At 44.3% G+C, this 14,479-nt stretch overlaps 1 protein-coding gene across 14 annotated transcripts in view; it reads left to right on the top strand.

The window, feature by feature from the left end:
- The window catches only part of LOC110537214 (AP2-associated protein kinase 1), a 112,078-nt gene that overhangs the window by 37,311 nt on the left and 60,288 nt on the right, over nucleotides 1-14,479 (top strand). For 3 of the 14 annotated variants that reach the window (XM_036937218.2, XM_021623081.3, XM_090192025.1), the window contains exons 10-20: nucleotides 3,498-3,658; nucleotides 4,491-4,645; nucleotides 5,558-5,953; nucleotides 6,436-6,572; nucleotides 6,858-7,081; nucleotides 7,276-7,377; nucleotides 9,606-9,701; nucleotides 11,474-11,578; nucleotides 11,827-11,928; nucleotides 13,395-13,550; nucleotides 13,972-14,073. In XM_036937218.2, coding sequence (XP_036793113.2) covers nucleotides 3,498-3,658; nucleotides 4,491-4,645; nucleotides 5,558-5,953; nucleotides 6,436-6,572; nucleotides 6,858-7,081; nucleotides 7,276-7,377; nucleotides 9,606-9,701; nucleotides 11,474-11,578; nucleotides 11,827-11,928; nucleotides 13,395-13,550; nucleotides 13,972-14,073 — 1,736 coding nt within the window. Of the gene's footprint in view, nucleotides 1-3,497; nucleotides 3,659-4,490; nucleotides 4,646-5,557; nucleotides 5,954-6,435; nucleotides 6,573-6,857; nucleotides 7,082-7,275; nucleotides 7,378-9,605; nucleotides 9,702-11,473; nucleotides 11,579-11,826; nucleotides 11,929-13,394; nucleotides 13,551-13,971; nucleotides 14,437-14,479 lie in introns of those variants that run through there. The other 11 variants (XM_090192020.1, XM_090192017.1, XM_090192021.1 and 8 more) reach the window with 7 other exon arrangements.

Here is a 14,479-nt window from a genome sequence, read left to right on the forward strand (position 1 = left end):
CGGACCTCTTCTACTGCCGGTACGGGGCACGGAACCCCACCGATCCTCTATGACTGGAATACCGACATAATCTGCCCGAGGATTCCAACAGGCCCCTCAGGTGCGACGCCCGCTGAAGGCCCATTCTGCTAACCTGCTAGGCCTGCTAGCTACCTAGAGCTACCTGGAATCCTACTAACTCCACGACTGGTCTATCGACGTCACCGCACAAAGAGGCAAAAACAGACTTACCCCCATCGCGACGTCCCCCGGTCTACTAACTGCTAGCTTGCCTGCCCCGGTCTGTTAACTGCTAGCCCCTGCTAACTGCTTGCTTGCTAACCCGGTCTGCTAACTGCCAACTTGCCAGCCCCGGTCTGCTAACTGCTAGCTTGTTTAGCCTCGGCCTACTAACTGTTATCGTGTTAGCATCTGCCTGCTAACTGTCTGAATCGCCGTGTTCCCAGTCAGCCCAACCATTCACTGGACCCATATGTTCACTTGGCTACGCATGCCTCTCTCTAATATCAATATTCCTTGTCCATTACTGTCCTGGTTAGTGATTCATGTCTTATTTCACTGTAGAGCCTCTAGCCCTGCTCAATATGCCTTAGCCAACCATGTTGTCACACCTCTTACATATGCAATGACATCACCTGGGTTAAACACCTCTAGAGACTATATCTCTCTCATAATTTCTCAATGCCTAGGTTTATCTCCAATGTACTCACATCCTACCATACATTTATCTGTACACTATGCCTTGAATCTATGCTATCGTGCCCAGAAACCTGATCCTTTTACTCTCTGTGACGAATGTACTAGACGGCCAGTTCGTATAGCATTTAGCCGTACCCTTATCCTACTTCTCCTCTGTTCCTCTGGTGATGTAGAGGTTAATCCAGGTCCTGCAGTGCCTAGCTCCACTCCCAGGTGCTCTCATTTGTTGACTTCTGTAACCGTAAAAGCCTTGGTTTCATGCATGTTAACATTAGAAGCCTACTCCCTAAGTTTGTTTTACTCACTGCTTTAGCACACTCTGCCAACCCGGATGTCTTAGTCGTGTCTGAATCCTGGCTTAGGAAAACCACCAAAAACCTTGAAATCTCCATCGCTAACTATAACATTTTCCACCAAGATAGAACCTCCAAAGGGGGTGGTGTTGCAATCTACTGCAAAGATAACCTGCAAGAGTTCTGTATTACTATCCAGGTCTATACCCAAACAAGTCGAGCTTCTACTTCTAAAAATGTACCTTTCCAGAAACAAGTCTCTCACTGTTGCCGCTTGCTATAGACCTCCCTCTGCCCCCAGCTGTGCCCTCGATACCATATGTGAATTGATTACCCCCCATCTATCTTCTAAGCTCGTGCTACTAGGTGACCTAAACTGGGACATGCTTAACACCCCGGCCATCCTACAATCCAAGCTTGATGCCCTCAATCTCACATAAATTATCAATGAACCTACCAGGTACAACTCCAAATCCGTAAACACGGGCACCCTCATAGATGTTATCCTAACTAACTCGCCCTCCAAATACACCTCTGCTGTTTTCAATCAAGATCTCAGCGATCACTGCCTCATTGCCTGCATCCGCAATGGGTCTGCGATCAAACGACCACCCCTCATCACTGTCAAATGCTCCCTAAAACACTTTTGCGTGCAGGCTTTTCTAATTGACCTGACCGGGGGATCCTGGAATGACATTGACCTCATCCCGTCAGTAGATGATGCCTGGCTATTCTTTAAAAGTGCCTTCCTCACCATCTTAAATAAGCATGCCCCATTCAAAACATTTAGAACTAGGAATAGATATAGTCCTTGGTTCACTCCAGACCTGTCTGCCCTTGACCAGCACAAAAACATCCTGTGGCATTCTGCATTAGCATCAAATAGCCCTCGTAATATGCAACTTTTCAGGGAAGTTAGGAACAAATATACACAGGCAGTTCGGAAAGCTAAGGTTAGCTTTTTCAAACAGAAATTTGCATCCTGTAGTACTATCTCAAAAAAGTTTTGGGACACTGTAAAGTCCATGGAGAATAAGAGCACCTCCTTCCAGCTGCCCACTGCTCTGAGGCTAGGAAACACTGTCACCACCGATAAATCCACTATAATGGAGAATTTCAATAAGCATTTCTCTACGGCTGGCCATGCTTTCCACCTGGCTACCCCTACCCCGGTCAACTGCCTGGCACCCTCCACAGCAACCCGCCAAATCCAGATAGCTGATGTTCTGAAAGAGCTGCAAAATCTGAACCACTACAAATCAGCCGGGCTAGACAATCTGGAACCTCTCTTTCTAAAATGATCTGCCGAAATTGTTGCAACCCCTAGTACTAGCCTGTTCAACCTCTCTTTTGTATCGTCTGAGATTCCCAAAGATTGGATAGCTGCCGCGGTCATCCCCATCTTCAAAGGGGGTGACACTCTAGACCCAAACTGCTACAGACCTATATCTATCCTACCCTGTCTTTCTAAGGTCTTCGAAAGCCAAGTTAAGAAACAGATCACTGACCGTTTTGAGAGTTTCAGAGCTGGGTTTCAGAGTCATGGATGCATCTCAGCCACGCTCAAGGTTCTAAACAACATCATAACTGCCATCGATAAGAGACATTACTGTGCAGCTGAATTCATCGACCTGGCCAAGGCTTTCGACTCTGTCAGTCACCACATTATTATTCGCAGACTCGACAGCCTTGGTTTCTCAAATGATTGCCTCGCCTGGTTTACCAACTACTTCTCTGATAGAGTTCACTGTGTCAAATCGGAGGGCCTGTTGTCCGGACCTCTGGCAGTCTCTATGGGGGTGCCACAGGGTTCAATTCTCGGGCCGACTATCTTCTCTGTATACATCGATGATGTTGCTCTTGCTGCTGGTGATTCTCCGGTACACCTCAAACACAGACGACACCATTCTGTATACTTCTAGCCTCTCTTTGGACACTGTGTTAACTAACCTCCAGACGAGCTTCAATGCCATACAACTCTCCTTCCGTGGCCTCCAACTGCTCTTAAATGCAAGTAAAACTAAATACATGCTATTCAACCGATCACTGCCCACACCTGCTCGCCCGTCCAGCATCACTACTCTGGACGGCTCTGACTTAGAATACGTGGACAACTACAAATACCTAGGTGTCTGGTTAGACTGTAAACTCTCCTTCCAGACTCCCATTAAGCATCTCCAATCCAAAATTAAATCTAGAATTGGCTTCCTATATCGCAACAAAGCATCCTTCACTCATGCTGCCAAACATACCCTCGTAAAACTGACCATCCTACCGATCCTCGACTTTGGTGATGTCATCTATAAAATAGCCTCCAACACTCTACTCAACAAACTGGATGCAGTCTATCACAGTGCCATCCGTTTTGTCACCAAAGCCCCATACGCTACCCACCATTGCGACCTGTACGCTCTCGTTGGTTGGCCCTCTCTTCATACTCGTCGCCAAACCCACTGGCTACAGGTTATCTACAAGTCTCACCAACTCTCACCTTTTTTCCCCCAGACTGACAGACCCCATCCCCACCACTGAGACCTCCATCACGCCCCGGCAGAGGCCCAAAGCGGGCCATGCCCAGCCCAGCGCTGGAATCCTACCCATCCAGCCGGCTGCCCTCACCCCTCGCAAACGGGCCAACCTACCTGCCGGGGGGGCCCTTCCTCTTGGTATGTACCCACCCTCACTCTGCCTATTTACTGCAACTACTATGCTTGAAAATATGGAGAGTGGTACTCAGTAATGTGTTGTATTAGATTTGTCCCAAACATAACACTTTGTACTCCTGAACTTATTTAGGCTTGCCTTAACAAAGAGGTTGAATACTTATTGACTCAATACATTTTAGCTTTTCATATTTTATTAATAAAAATAAATAAATAATGTATTTCCACTGACATTATGGCGTGCTGTGTAGGTCAGTGAAAAAATATTTGTAAATTAATCAATTTTAAACTCAGGCTGTAACACAATAGCATTTGGAAAAAATCTAAGTGTGTGAATACTTTCTGAAGGCACTGTAGCTACTCAAGAGATAAACAGAAGTGACTGAGGTAGATTCTCTACCCTAATGGCAATAGCTAAGTTGGAGAAAATGGAAGTAAATTAAGATGGCGGACAGTGGGCACTAGCCATGATAAATAAATGTATGCCTAAGTGGGCATGTACCCAAATAAGCTAGCTAGTTAACATCGAGCTGGACCTGCACTGACCTAAAACAGTTGTTTTGCCCTCTTTTCTCGGTAACTCAAAGAAATGCCTCTTTGGGTGCAAACTGTTCAGAACATACCAGCCAAATTTGGTTGAATTATTACAAAAATTAGATCTTAGTAATATTTAGTCAAACATTATATGGCTCTCTTTAGAAACAAATGACTGGTATGCTTAGAATGTCTCTCAACAGTTTCATCTAATGAGGTCTTGCCAGTGATGTATATAGCATGCAATATATTTTCTTAGTTTCATGGCTTGTATAGTAACCATATTCTGTATTCCTTGCAGGAGTGAACTTAAACCTTGCCCAGCAAGCGGCAGCCCTCCAATCACAGAAGGCACAGAAGGCACTTCAGCCAGCGACCGGCCAATCACATAACCCTCCCAGTGAGGCAACACCCCAGCTGGGTGGAAAGCCCCAGGCTGGTGCTCAGCAGAAGCAGGTAAACTCAGGCAGCCAGCTAACACCCAAACCCACAGCCATACTACCCTGCATCCCACTGCTGGCTTCTCTCTGAAGCTAATCAGGGTTGGGTCTGGTCGATCCTTGGATGGGAGACCAGGGGCTGTTTGTATCATGCGTCTCAGAATAGGAGTGCTGATCTAGGTTTCTGCTGCAAAAATAACTGCCATCACCAGGTGGGGGTGGATGACGTATCTTCTGAGCATCTGGAAGCGTTTTAATGAATCTAATCAATTACAGTACAAAACCCTGCAAGTTTAAAAAAAAGATTTAAGTGGGTTAATATAATTATGGTTATTAGTAACAACAAAAAAATTCAAAAGAAAATGTTCCTCTTTACCCTCTAACGGGTCTGGTAAAATTAATTTCAAAGAAATATAGCTAATTTATTTCATAGGATTTTGTTGCTTAGTGACAAAGCCACTTATGCCAGCTGTAAAGTGCCATCTGTGTGACAAGCTGCTGCCTCAGGGTTGGGTTATTGTTCAGCCAACCTTTGTATAGACTGTCATCATGGAACAAGCTTAGATAAGTAGGTCATTGAAGTGCAGGAAACTCTTGACCAAACAGAGAAGAAATGTGCATGAGGGAGGAAATTGGATGGAAAAAAACATTACCACACAATTGCACCCCATTATATTTTCCTGGGATTACATTTTTTACAGTCTCCTCCTATTGCAACAATTGGTCCTTAGTTTTTAGGTAGGTAAGACAGTTTTACGGTATACCGGTATATAATTATGTGTGAAAAAGTTAAGTGTTATGCCGGTGAACCCATGATAGCAGCCACATGCGTTCTTAGTGGCACAGTGTGTTGTCTGTGTGTGAAGCAGCTTTGTTTTCGTTGTCTCGGTTTTTTGACACTGTGCTGTCCTACGTCTTTGTGTGGTAGCCAGGACAATTGCAGCAGCAGCCTATCGCAGCAGTGGGAGGAGTCCCACCTGTGCAGACCATGGCAGAGGCCCCGAGCACCCCTCAACAGGCCTTGCCTCCCCCGATGGCCAGTCCTTCCCCTCAGAAGGCCCAGGCTCCGTCCAGCCCAGCCCCACCCAAAGCCCCAGCACGTCGTAAGCAGGCCAGCCAGAGCCAGGCCCAGCAGCAACCATCTGCTCAGCCTACTCCAGCCCATCCTTCAGCTGCACAGCAGCCTACAGCTCGGCAGCAACCAGTTCCTCAACAACCAGTTGCCCAGCAACCAGTAGCTCAGACAGAAGCGGCCCAGCATTCACCTGTCAAGACCCAGTCCACTCCTGCCGAGACCAGTCACAACACAGCTGAGACTGAGACGGTAACATACCTGCAGCCTGCACCGCATCTGCTCCCTGAGCTGTCAGACACACTCAAAGCCTGCTTGAAAATGACATCAGGCCATCCATTGTTCCACCCAGCCATCTATCGTCATGCCAATGCCATCAGCCTTCATCATTTTGCTGTCTTTCAGTTTTACTCGTTAGTGTTGTTCTCTCAGTAACTTGAAAAACTCTGCAACATTGTGAATGTTTGAATGACCCTCATTTCTGTGTGATAGCCTTTTTTTCCCTGTCTGTTTTTCACTTCATTTTACTTTGTTTGCCTCATTTTCTTTAGTGTTGTATGTATTTGTATTTGGAATTGAAAGTTAATCATTAGTGAGTGTTATTGGGATTTGTTATTTTTCATGAGTCGTCCTCTGTTTAATTCTTCTCCCTTCAGTTAGACTGTGAGATCTGTATTGTTTATACTATATTTTTTCTTATATTTCCTCTCTCTTTCTCCGTCCCTCTGTCCAAGACTCCGCACCACTCTCCAAAGACAGCAGAGCGCACCCCGAGTAACGTTACTCAGAATGTAGTCAGTGGGCTACCTGGAAGTGACTTCAGCCTACTACTGCAAGAGGCCACTGCAGAGGATGACCTCAACCAGTTAATGTAAGATATGCATGACATCATCACCAGAAATATCATCCTTAGTTAAATATGTCTCGTTTTCAATGTGTAATAAAAAGCATGAGCTGGCGCACACCCACTGAAAATTATTTTGTGTAGAGGTGCTGACTAACAACGAATAAACTGTAAACTGTAAAAATAAATAGAGTCGCGCACTCTATATATCAACTCCTAGTATTTAATTGGGTAAACCACCAACGTTTTGGCATCACTGCTTCAGTGTGTAACAACAAGTTGACCTCTTCCGGCATTTGTGTGTTTTTCCAGATCTGTCGGTACATCTCCACCCAATTCCACCCGGTCCCTTCAGCAGAGTGTGTGTGAACCAGCACAAGATGGCAACTTTGCTGCCTTTGCCCATTCCCCTACCCCTTGCCCTGCCACCGGTTCCCCCACGCAGCCCGCCTGGAACCCTTTTGGTGATGATGACTTCTCCAATCTCAGTGCAGAGCAACTGATTAACAAAGACCTGGTTGATGAACAGGCTGATGGTGAGGCTGTTTGTGTGTGTGCACATGTGTGTGTATGTGTTGCACACACAACAGAATACCGTGTGCTTTCAGATAGGTGAAGAGATAGGTGTTAAAAATACACCCGTAGACCTCATTTCTAACATATCCTCTGCTGTAATCGTATTTCCAATCAGATAAAGCTGTATCATTCACTTTGACCTTATCGCTATTAGACGTGGCTGCAGAAGCAGAGGTGGAGACGGCCCCCACAGAGGAACTGATACCTGGCCTGCTGGAGGTCTCCTCCCCTGGGGAAACAACCCCCCAACCTGCTGGTGAGACCCTTCTCATCTCCATCACTCATAGTGGTTCAGTCCTCTCTGGCTCAGTCGGTAGAGAGTGGTGCTTGCAACGCCAAGGGTTGTGGGTTCAATTCCCACTGGGGCCACCCATATCTAAAATGTATGCATGCGCGAGCGACTAAGTCACTTTGGATTGAAGCGTCTGCAAAATGGCATATTAATATTATATTAATCTTCCTACAGTATACAGTGCATTCGGAAAGTATTCAGACCCCTCGACCTTTTCTACATTTTGTTATGTTACAGCCTAAAAATGTATTAAAGTCGATGGCTTGATAGTTTTTGCAGACCACACAGCTGTCATACCACTCAGGATGGAGACGCGTTCTGTCTCCTAGAGATGAATGTACTTTAGTGCGAAAAGTGCAAATCAATCTCAGAACAACACCAAAGGACCTTGTGAAGATGCTGGAGGAAACAGGTACGAAAGTATCTATATCCACAGTAAAACGAGTCCTATATCGACACAACCTGAAAGCCCACTCAGCAAGGAAGAAGCCACTGCTCCAAAACCGCCATAAAAAAGCCAGACTACGGTTTGCGTCTGCAAGCCGAAGAACAAAATCCCAATCGTGAAGCACGGGGGTGGCAACATCATGGTGTGGGGGTGATTTGCTGCAGGAGGGACTGGTGCACTTCCCAAAAGAGATGGCATCATGAGGCAGGAAAATTATGTGGATATATTGAAGCAACATCTCAAGACATCAGTCAGGAAGTTAAAGCTTCGTTGCAAATGGGTCTTCCAAATGGACAATGACCCCAAGCATACTTCCAAAGTTGTGGCAAAATGGCTTAAGGACATCAAAGTCAAGGTATTGGAGTGGCCATCACAAAGCCCTGACTTCAATCCTATAGAAAATGTGTGGGCAGAACTGAAAAAGCGTGTGCGAGTAAGGAGGCCTACAAACCTGCCTCAGTTACACCAGCTCTGTCAGGAGGAATGGGCCAAAATTCACCCAACTTATTGTGGGAAGCTTGTGGAAGGCTACCCGAAAGTTTGACCCAAGTTAAACAATTTAAACGCAATGCTACCAAATACTAATTGAGTGTATGTAAACTTCTGACCCACTGGGAATGTGATGAAAGAAATATAAGCCCAAATAAATCATTCTCGCTACTATTATTCTGACACTTCACATTCTTAAAATAAAGTGGTGATCCTAACTGACCTAAGACAGGGAATTTTTACTAGGATTAAATGTCAGGAGTTGTGAAACACTGAGTTTAACTGTATTTGGCTAAATTGTATGTAAACTTCTGACTGTCGGTTCACACACTTTTTTATTTCCTCATCGACTACTGGCACTCCAGGTGCGTGCCTTTCCAAATCATGTCCAATCAATTGAATTGTCCCCAGGTAAACTCCAATGAAGTTGTAGAAACATCTCAAGGATGATCAATAGAAACAGGATGCCCCTGAGATTAATTTTAGAGTCTCATAGCAAAGGCTCTGAATACTTATTGATGTAAATAAGCTATTTCTGTTTTTTTTACTGTATATACAATAAAAACAAATGTATGTGGGCTATTGTGTGTAGTTTAATGAGGGGAAAAAAATGAATCAATTTTAGAGTAAGACTGTCATGTAACAAAAAGTCAAAGTGTCTGAATACTTCCCGAATACGCTGTATCTCTCAGGTATTCCCATAGCTCCCCTTCCTTTGTTCTTCCTTTAGCAATCAGATCCTCCATTCTCCATTACAATCATCTCCAGTGACACACCCATAGAAATCCTATAATTCACTATTCTATATGTCATACTATGGACTTAAAGGAAGGGAACTCTGTTACTCCTCCACTCCCCAACCAAGGTGCAGGAACTGATGAGCTACTGAAATGAAGAGAAAGTTCAGCAACTCTTGGAGGACAGGAGAAGTTCATAAAAGTGCAGATTTTTTCCTGCTGAGTGAATGGTCCTCTGTGACCTCATCAGTAGCAATCTGAACTCTAAGCTCAGCAGAAATCCCTTTCTGAAAGCTTTCATTAACTCTGCGTGCTCAAAATCCTTAGCTAGCTAGCCATTTAATGGGATGTCTTCACTGAATAACTGGCCAAGAAAACACTGTGTCTTTGCCTTGAACTATCCATGCCCAATCATCTCTACTTATCAGACGCTATGCAGACAATATGCCATGCTTTGTGTATCTCTGCAGTGTTCATTAGTGTATGTCTGTTTTGTTGTCTTTTCTCTGCTGCACCAGTAGAGCAATCTGAAGACATCCTTGGACTGGATACAGGAGAGTCTTTGTTGACTGTTCCGGTCCCTTTCAGCACCATAGCACTCTCAGACACTCCAGGTAAGGTTGTGTCCCTTTTTATTTCTAAAAGTACACTTCAAATCACTTACCCCACATAGAGCATCAACACGACATACTGAGATGCTGCATTCGTATATCCACTCTGGAAATCTACTCCGAGTTCAGAGCACTCAGGTTTGAGAGTGCCAGAGTGCAGAATAACTGATGCATTTACGAAAACATGTCATGCCTGTTGTTTTTGACAGGTGCCAGTAAACATCAGGCTGAAAAACAAACGCACCCTTGGAATCCACACACAATTACTGTTCCTTAGTGGTCATGGCAACGTTTGGCTGTTTTAGTAAGTGGTTGTCAAAAAACCATTCCAAGCCTAATCTTCTTTTAATTAAGTCAAAAATGGAGCTCAAAATAATGCAGTACTTCATGTTGTAACATGTGGGATATTGCTCTAAGAAAGCCAAAGTACTGGTAATCATGTTGCTAGCAGTGATGTACAGTGCTCTCTTTCCCAAGTTAAAGGGGCTAGAGTGGACTTGTGCTGTGCCTTGGTCCATGACTTAACTGTAAGTACAGAGTGGAGAGGCAGGAAGAGAGCAGATGTGTGCATGTGTTGTGTTGGGAGATGACCTGGTGTGTAGAGTGGTCTTTAGGGGGAACCCCAGATAGTGGATGTAGCTACTAGACAGCTCTCTCTGTGTAACTGGGTTATGCATCTGGTGTGAAAATAATGTTTAGGGTTTTGTGGCTGTGTGAACAAACGTCTCGATGTATGCAAGATATTCTAATCGCTTGTTAACTGGCTTGTTGGAATGTGATGGAAAGTTGACCTTGTTGGTTTTTTAGAACTTTTCTTCAAAGAGAACGGTTCCACTGCAAACAGTTTCTCTGCTTGAGGTGAACCTTTCATTCATCTGTAGGGTGCTATTTTTTCTTTATTTAGCTATATTCTAATGTGTCTCTCTCAGATTCTTTGTCTTAATGTCATTCTTCAGCCATTCTGTTATTATCTTTGTCTTATTCATCTGTAATTCATGAATTTATCCCCAACCTCTTTCATTTCCCAATTTTCTCATTCCCTCCATCTCTGTTTTGTTTAAGCTACTGGTACGTAAAAAAAGAAATCTATGGTTTTAGTTGCATTTCTTATATCATTGATTACAAAACCCTTGAAAGCTAATGTAAAGGTCAATAGCTTCATTAAACAATTGAATACCGTTCCAGTTCCTTAAGGCTCAATGGTGACAATGTAAATACCATGGCAGGTTATCTCCATGGGGGCTGTCAATCACTTCTGACTGGAAAGCTGCACTTGATAAACAAACATTACGTCTCAGCCGTATCAGGTTATTTGGAACTAGGATACACTATTGGCCAGTAAATATAAATTAATCAGCAATGTTTAATGTTTGCTCCCCATGAACTAGGAAACGGGCCTTAACGACATGAGTGGGTTGAGTGGTTATAGTTGTAGTACAACAGCTTATCTGTATAGGCCTATATGTAAGCGATAAATAAGGACATTCTGTACATTCTCTGAAAGTAATAGATGACACAGGCTTGGAGGATGTGCAGCTGAGTCCATCCATGGAGTGCATATTAGTTCCAAAAAATTATTATTTGTCCTTCACCTTCTCCTCTTCTCTCTCTTCCTTTCTTCACCCCTTTTCTCCACCCTCACAAATTCCTTAATTGCTTGACCATGTCAAATGCAGTATTTGCTAGCTAGAGTGTTGCTGCCACTCACTTTTTCTTACTGTTCTCTCCCTTTCCATTTACTCTTCCTCGCTCTTCATTTCTCTCTGGGCCTTTAGAGAAGCTTATTGAGGGACTGAAGTCCCCAGATACACACCACCTGCTCCCTGACCTCCTGTCCATGGCTGATCCCTTTGGCAGAACGGTGGTGGAGGCTGTTAATGGTATGGTAAAATACTTTCACTCCTGGAGATTTCATTGCTGTACACACTTTGTTACATTTGTTTTTCCCAATGTAAATGTTTTACCGTGGAATGCTCCATCGCAATATCCTCTGTCTACCCTCAGTGCACCCTTTCTTCCTCTCTCCCTCTCTCTGCTTCCATTTCTCGTTCTCTTCCTCCCCATCTCCCTCTCTCTGCTTCCCCCTCTCCTCGTCTTTGTCTCTTCCTCCCTCTCTCTACATGTACAGTAGTGGGTCCAGCAGAGAACTCTCTTTTGAGTCTGGACACTCTGATCCCTGGTCTGGAGGCTCCTGTGTCCCAGTCTGAGACAGATTCTACACTGCTTCATGGTTAGTTTCTGTCTCACAGCCAATGCGACACACAATCTAGATGCTTCCAAAAATGAATGCCACAGTGGAAGGTTATTTAGATCTGACGAAACCAAAATGTTTTGGTTTCTGTTATTACTGATAATACCACCTGCCTCGACACTGGTCTTTGATCATTGTATAAGGTTTTCAGAGGACAGAGTGGAGTACAATGAGACTGTCTGATTGATATTTTGAGTGTCTGTCTACCCAGCTAACAGTTCTAGGGAGATTGAATGTAATGTTACCCGTAATGTTCCCCTAATGTGTGTCCAGTTTTCCGTTAGGGGAACATTCTATCTACGTTAGCAAAAACCTTCTGTCAACCTTTTTAACATATTTTGGTGTGAAAGTTAGGAGAACATTCCCTTAATGTCTAGAATGTGGTTACAATGTTCTCAGAATATTCTACAACGTTCTAGATGCTTTTTATGGAACGTTGCAAGAACATTTGTGTCCACTTTTCTCAGGGTTAGGAGAATATTCCATCAACATCACATCAAACATACACAGAACGTGGTTGCCATGTCTTCAGAATATACAATATTCATGTTCTGTGTATCAGTTGTCAGGACGTTGCTTGATGGTCCCAAAGAAACATTCTCCCCCCCCAATTTTTTTTGTTACACATCACGCCTTGTTACTGTTGCCAAGCCCATTGAGGCCCATTGCGTGCAGATCAACCTCCACTTAGGCTAGTAGATTGAGCACTGTGCTCAACAATGCCTGTGAAAGTGGTTTAAAATGGCTAATAATCAAAACCACAAAGCAATGTAAAACAATAAGACATGATCACTGAAAGTAACTAATCAAACGTTCAAGTAGATCTACCGAATAATAACAGTTTTGGAATTGATAAAAGGAAGTTGAAACTAAGTCTTTTTTTTTTTATGCTGGACTTCATATTAGTGTTTGTGAAACCCCAAAAGAAGTACTGAAGTACTGAAAAAGCTGATGCAGATAGTTACCTCATTTTTTTATGGTTTCAAAGGAAACCTCCCCATACCCCGACTTACGGTTGGATACTTTGATGTTTAGTGCCACTATGACCATACATTATATACTATGACATTGAGAGCTATTAGGAACACACATTCTTTTTCATCCCTTTTCCTTGGCGCTTACAATCTAGCTATTATTTACCTTTATTTAACTAGGCAAGTCAGTTAAGAACAAATTATTATTTTCAATGACGGCCTAGGAACAGTGGGTTAACTGCCTGTTCAGGGGCAGAACGACCGATTTGTACCTTGTCAGCTCTGGGATATGAACTTATATGAACCTTTCGGTTATTAGTCCAACGCTCTAACCACTAGGCTACCCTGCCTCCCCATTATATTATACATGATACAGTAATATATTTTGGCCATATCCTGGAGATATCCTGAACTAAACATTCCAGTCTAACCCTTGCCCCCCCTCCCACTCCTCTGCCCTCCCTCCCACAGATCCCCTGCTTGGGGAGGACTCTCTGCTGGGTTGCTCTCTCATCTCTCCCCCTTCTAGAGTCTCCTCTCTCTCCTCTGCTCCCGCTTCTGCTGGCTTTAGGTCTGTTCTGGAAGAGTTTGACCTGGCATCTGGGGGTTCCACCCAGTTTCTATCAGGTAAGGCTCTGTTTCCAAAATCACACGCCCACAACAAGCCCAAACTGGACCACTTAGTCCCACAATGGGAGAGGCAGAAGTGCTGCCACTTATACTTGATGTGTACCGTAGGAACAAATGGTTTGGTTCTCCCTGTTAGGAAGCTAGCTGTTCTCCCTGTTAGGAAGCTAGCTCTTCTCCCTGTGAAGAGAGACAACTACACTAGCAGGCTACTGACTTGCAGTCTAACTCTAACCCTCTGTAGTTGTGTGGCACACTGCTCTGTAACTCGCCTTATCTGCTTCCTCCTCTATCTCTCTCCCTTTCTGACATTTATTATTATTCTTCCTTTATACTCTTGGTTGTGCTGCTTGCTTTACTCAATGCTTCTCCCAAACACCTTAACCTCCCCTTCCTCCTTTCTCGGCTCCATCTTCTGCAGACTCTTCTGATCTCCTGATCCCAGGCTTTGAGCCTCCACCCAGTGCAGAGACAGGCAACGAGGATGAGTTTGACCCCATCCCTGTCATGGCCTCCTCCCAAGGTAAGCCCAGTAGGCTTCCAGCCTTCAGACCAGAGGCAGGGACAAGCAGGGAGTCTCTGTCCTGTCCCACTAAGATTGCCATTCATACCTCAACCAGGGTCAGAGGAACTCTGGGATTTGATTCCGGTCAATGTCCTCAGTAGTGTATTAAACCCTGTTCCCTCTTCCCCTTGTAGATTTATCTGAGTAGCCATCCTCACATCCTTTGTGTAGTTATTCCTTAACACTCTTAGATTGTATCTGGAGAGAAATTCCTCTTCCTGTCTTTCTCTGTCTTCTGTAACCTTATCTTCTCTCCCTCTTTTCCCTGGTATCTGTTATTTCTTACTTACCTCCCTTGCTTTTCCCCCCTGTCCCCCCTGCTTCGCCTTGGCCCACCTCCCTACCGCCCTCCTCTCTGTCCGGA

This window comes from Oncorhynchus mykiss, chromosome 12 (assembly GCF_057628025.1).
Source record: "Oncorhynchus mykiss isolate SJ-2025 chromosome 12, ASM5762802v1, whole genome shotgun sequence".
In the NCBI taxonomy this organism is placed as follows: Eukaryota; Metazoa; Chordata; class Actinopteri; order Salmoniformes; family Salmonidae; genus Oncorhynchus; species Oncorhynchus mykiss.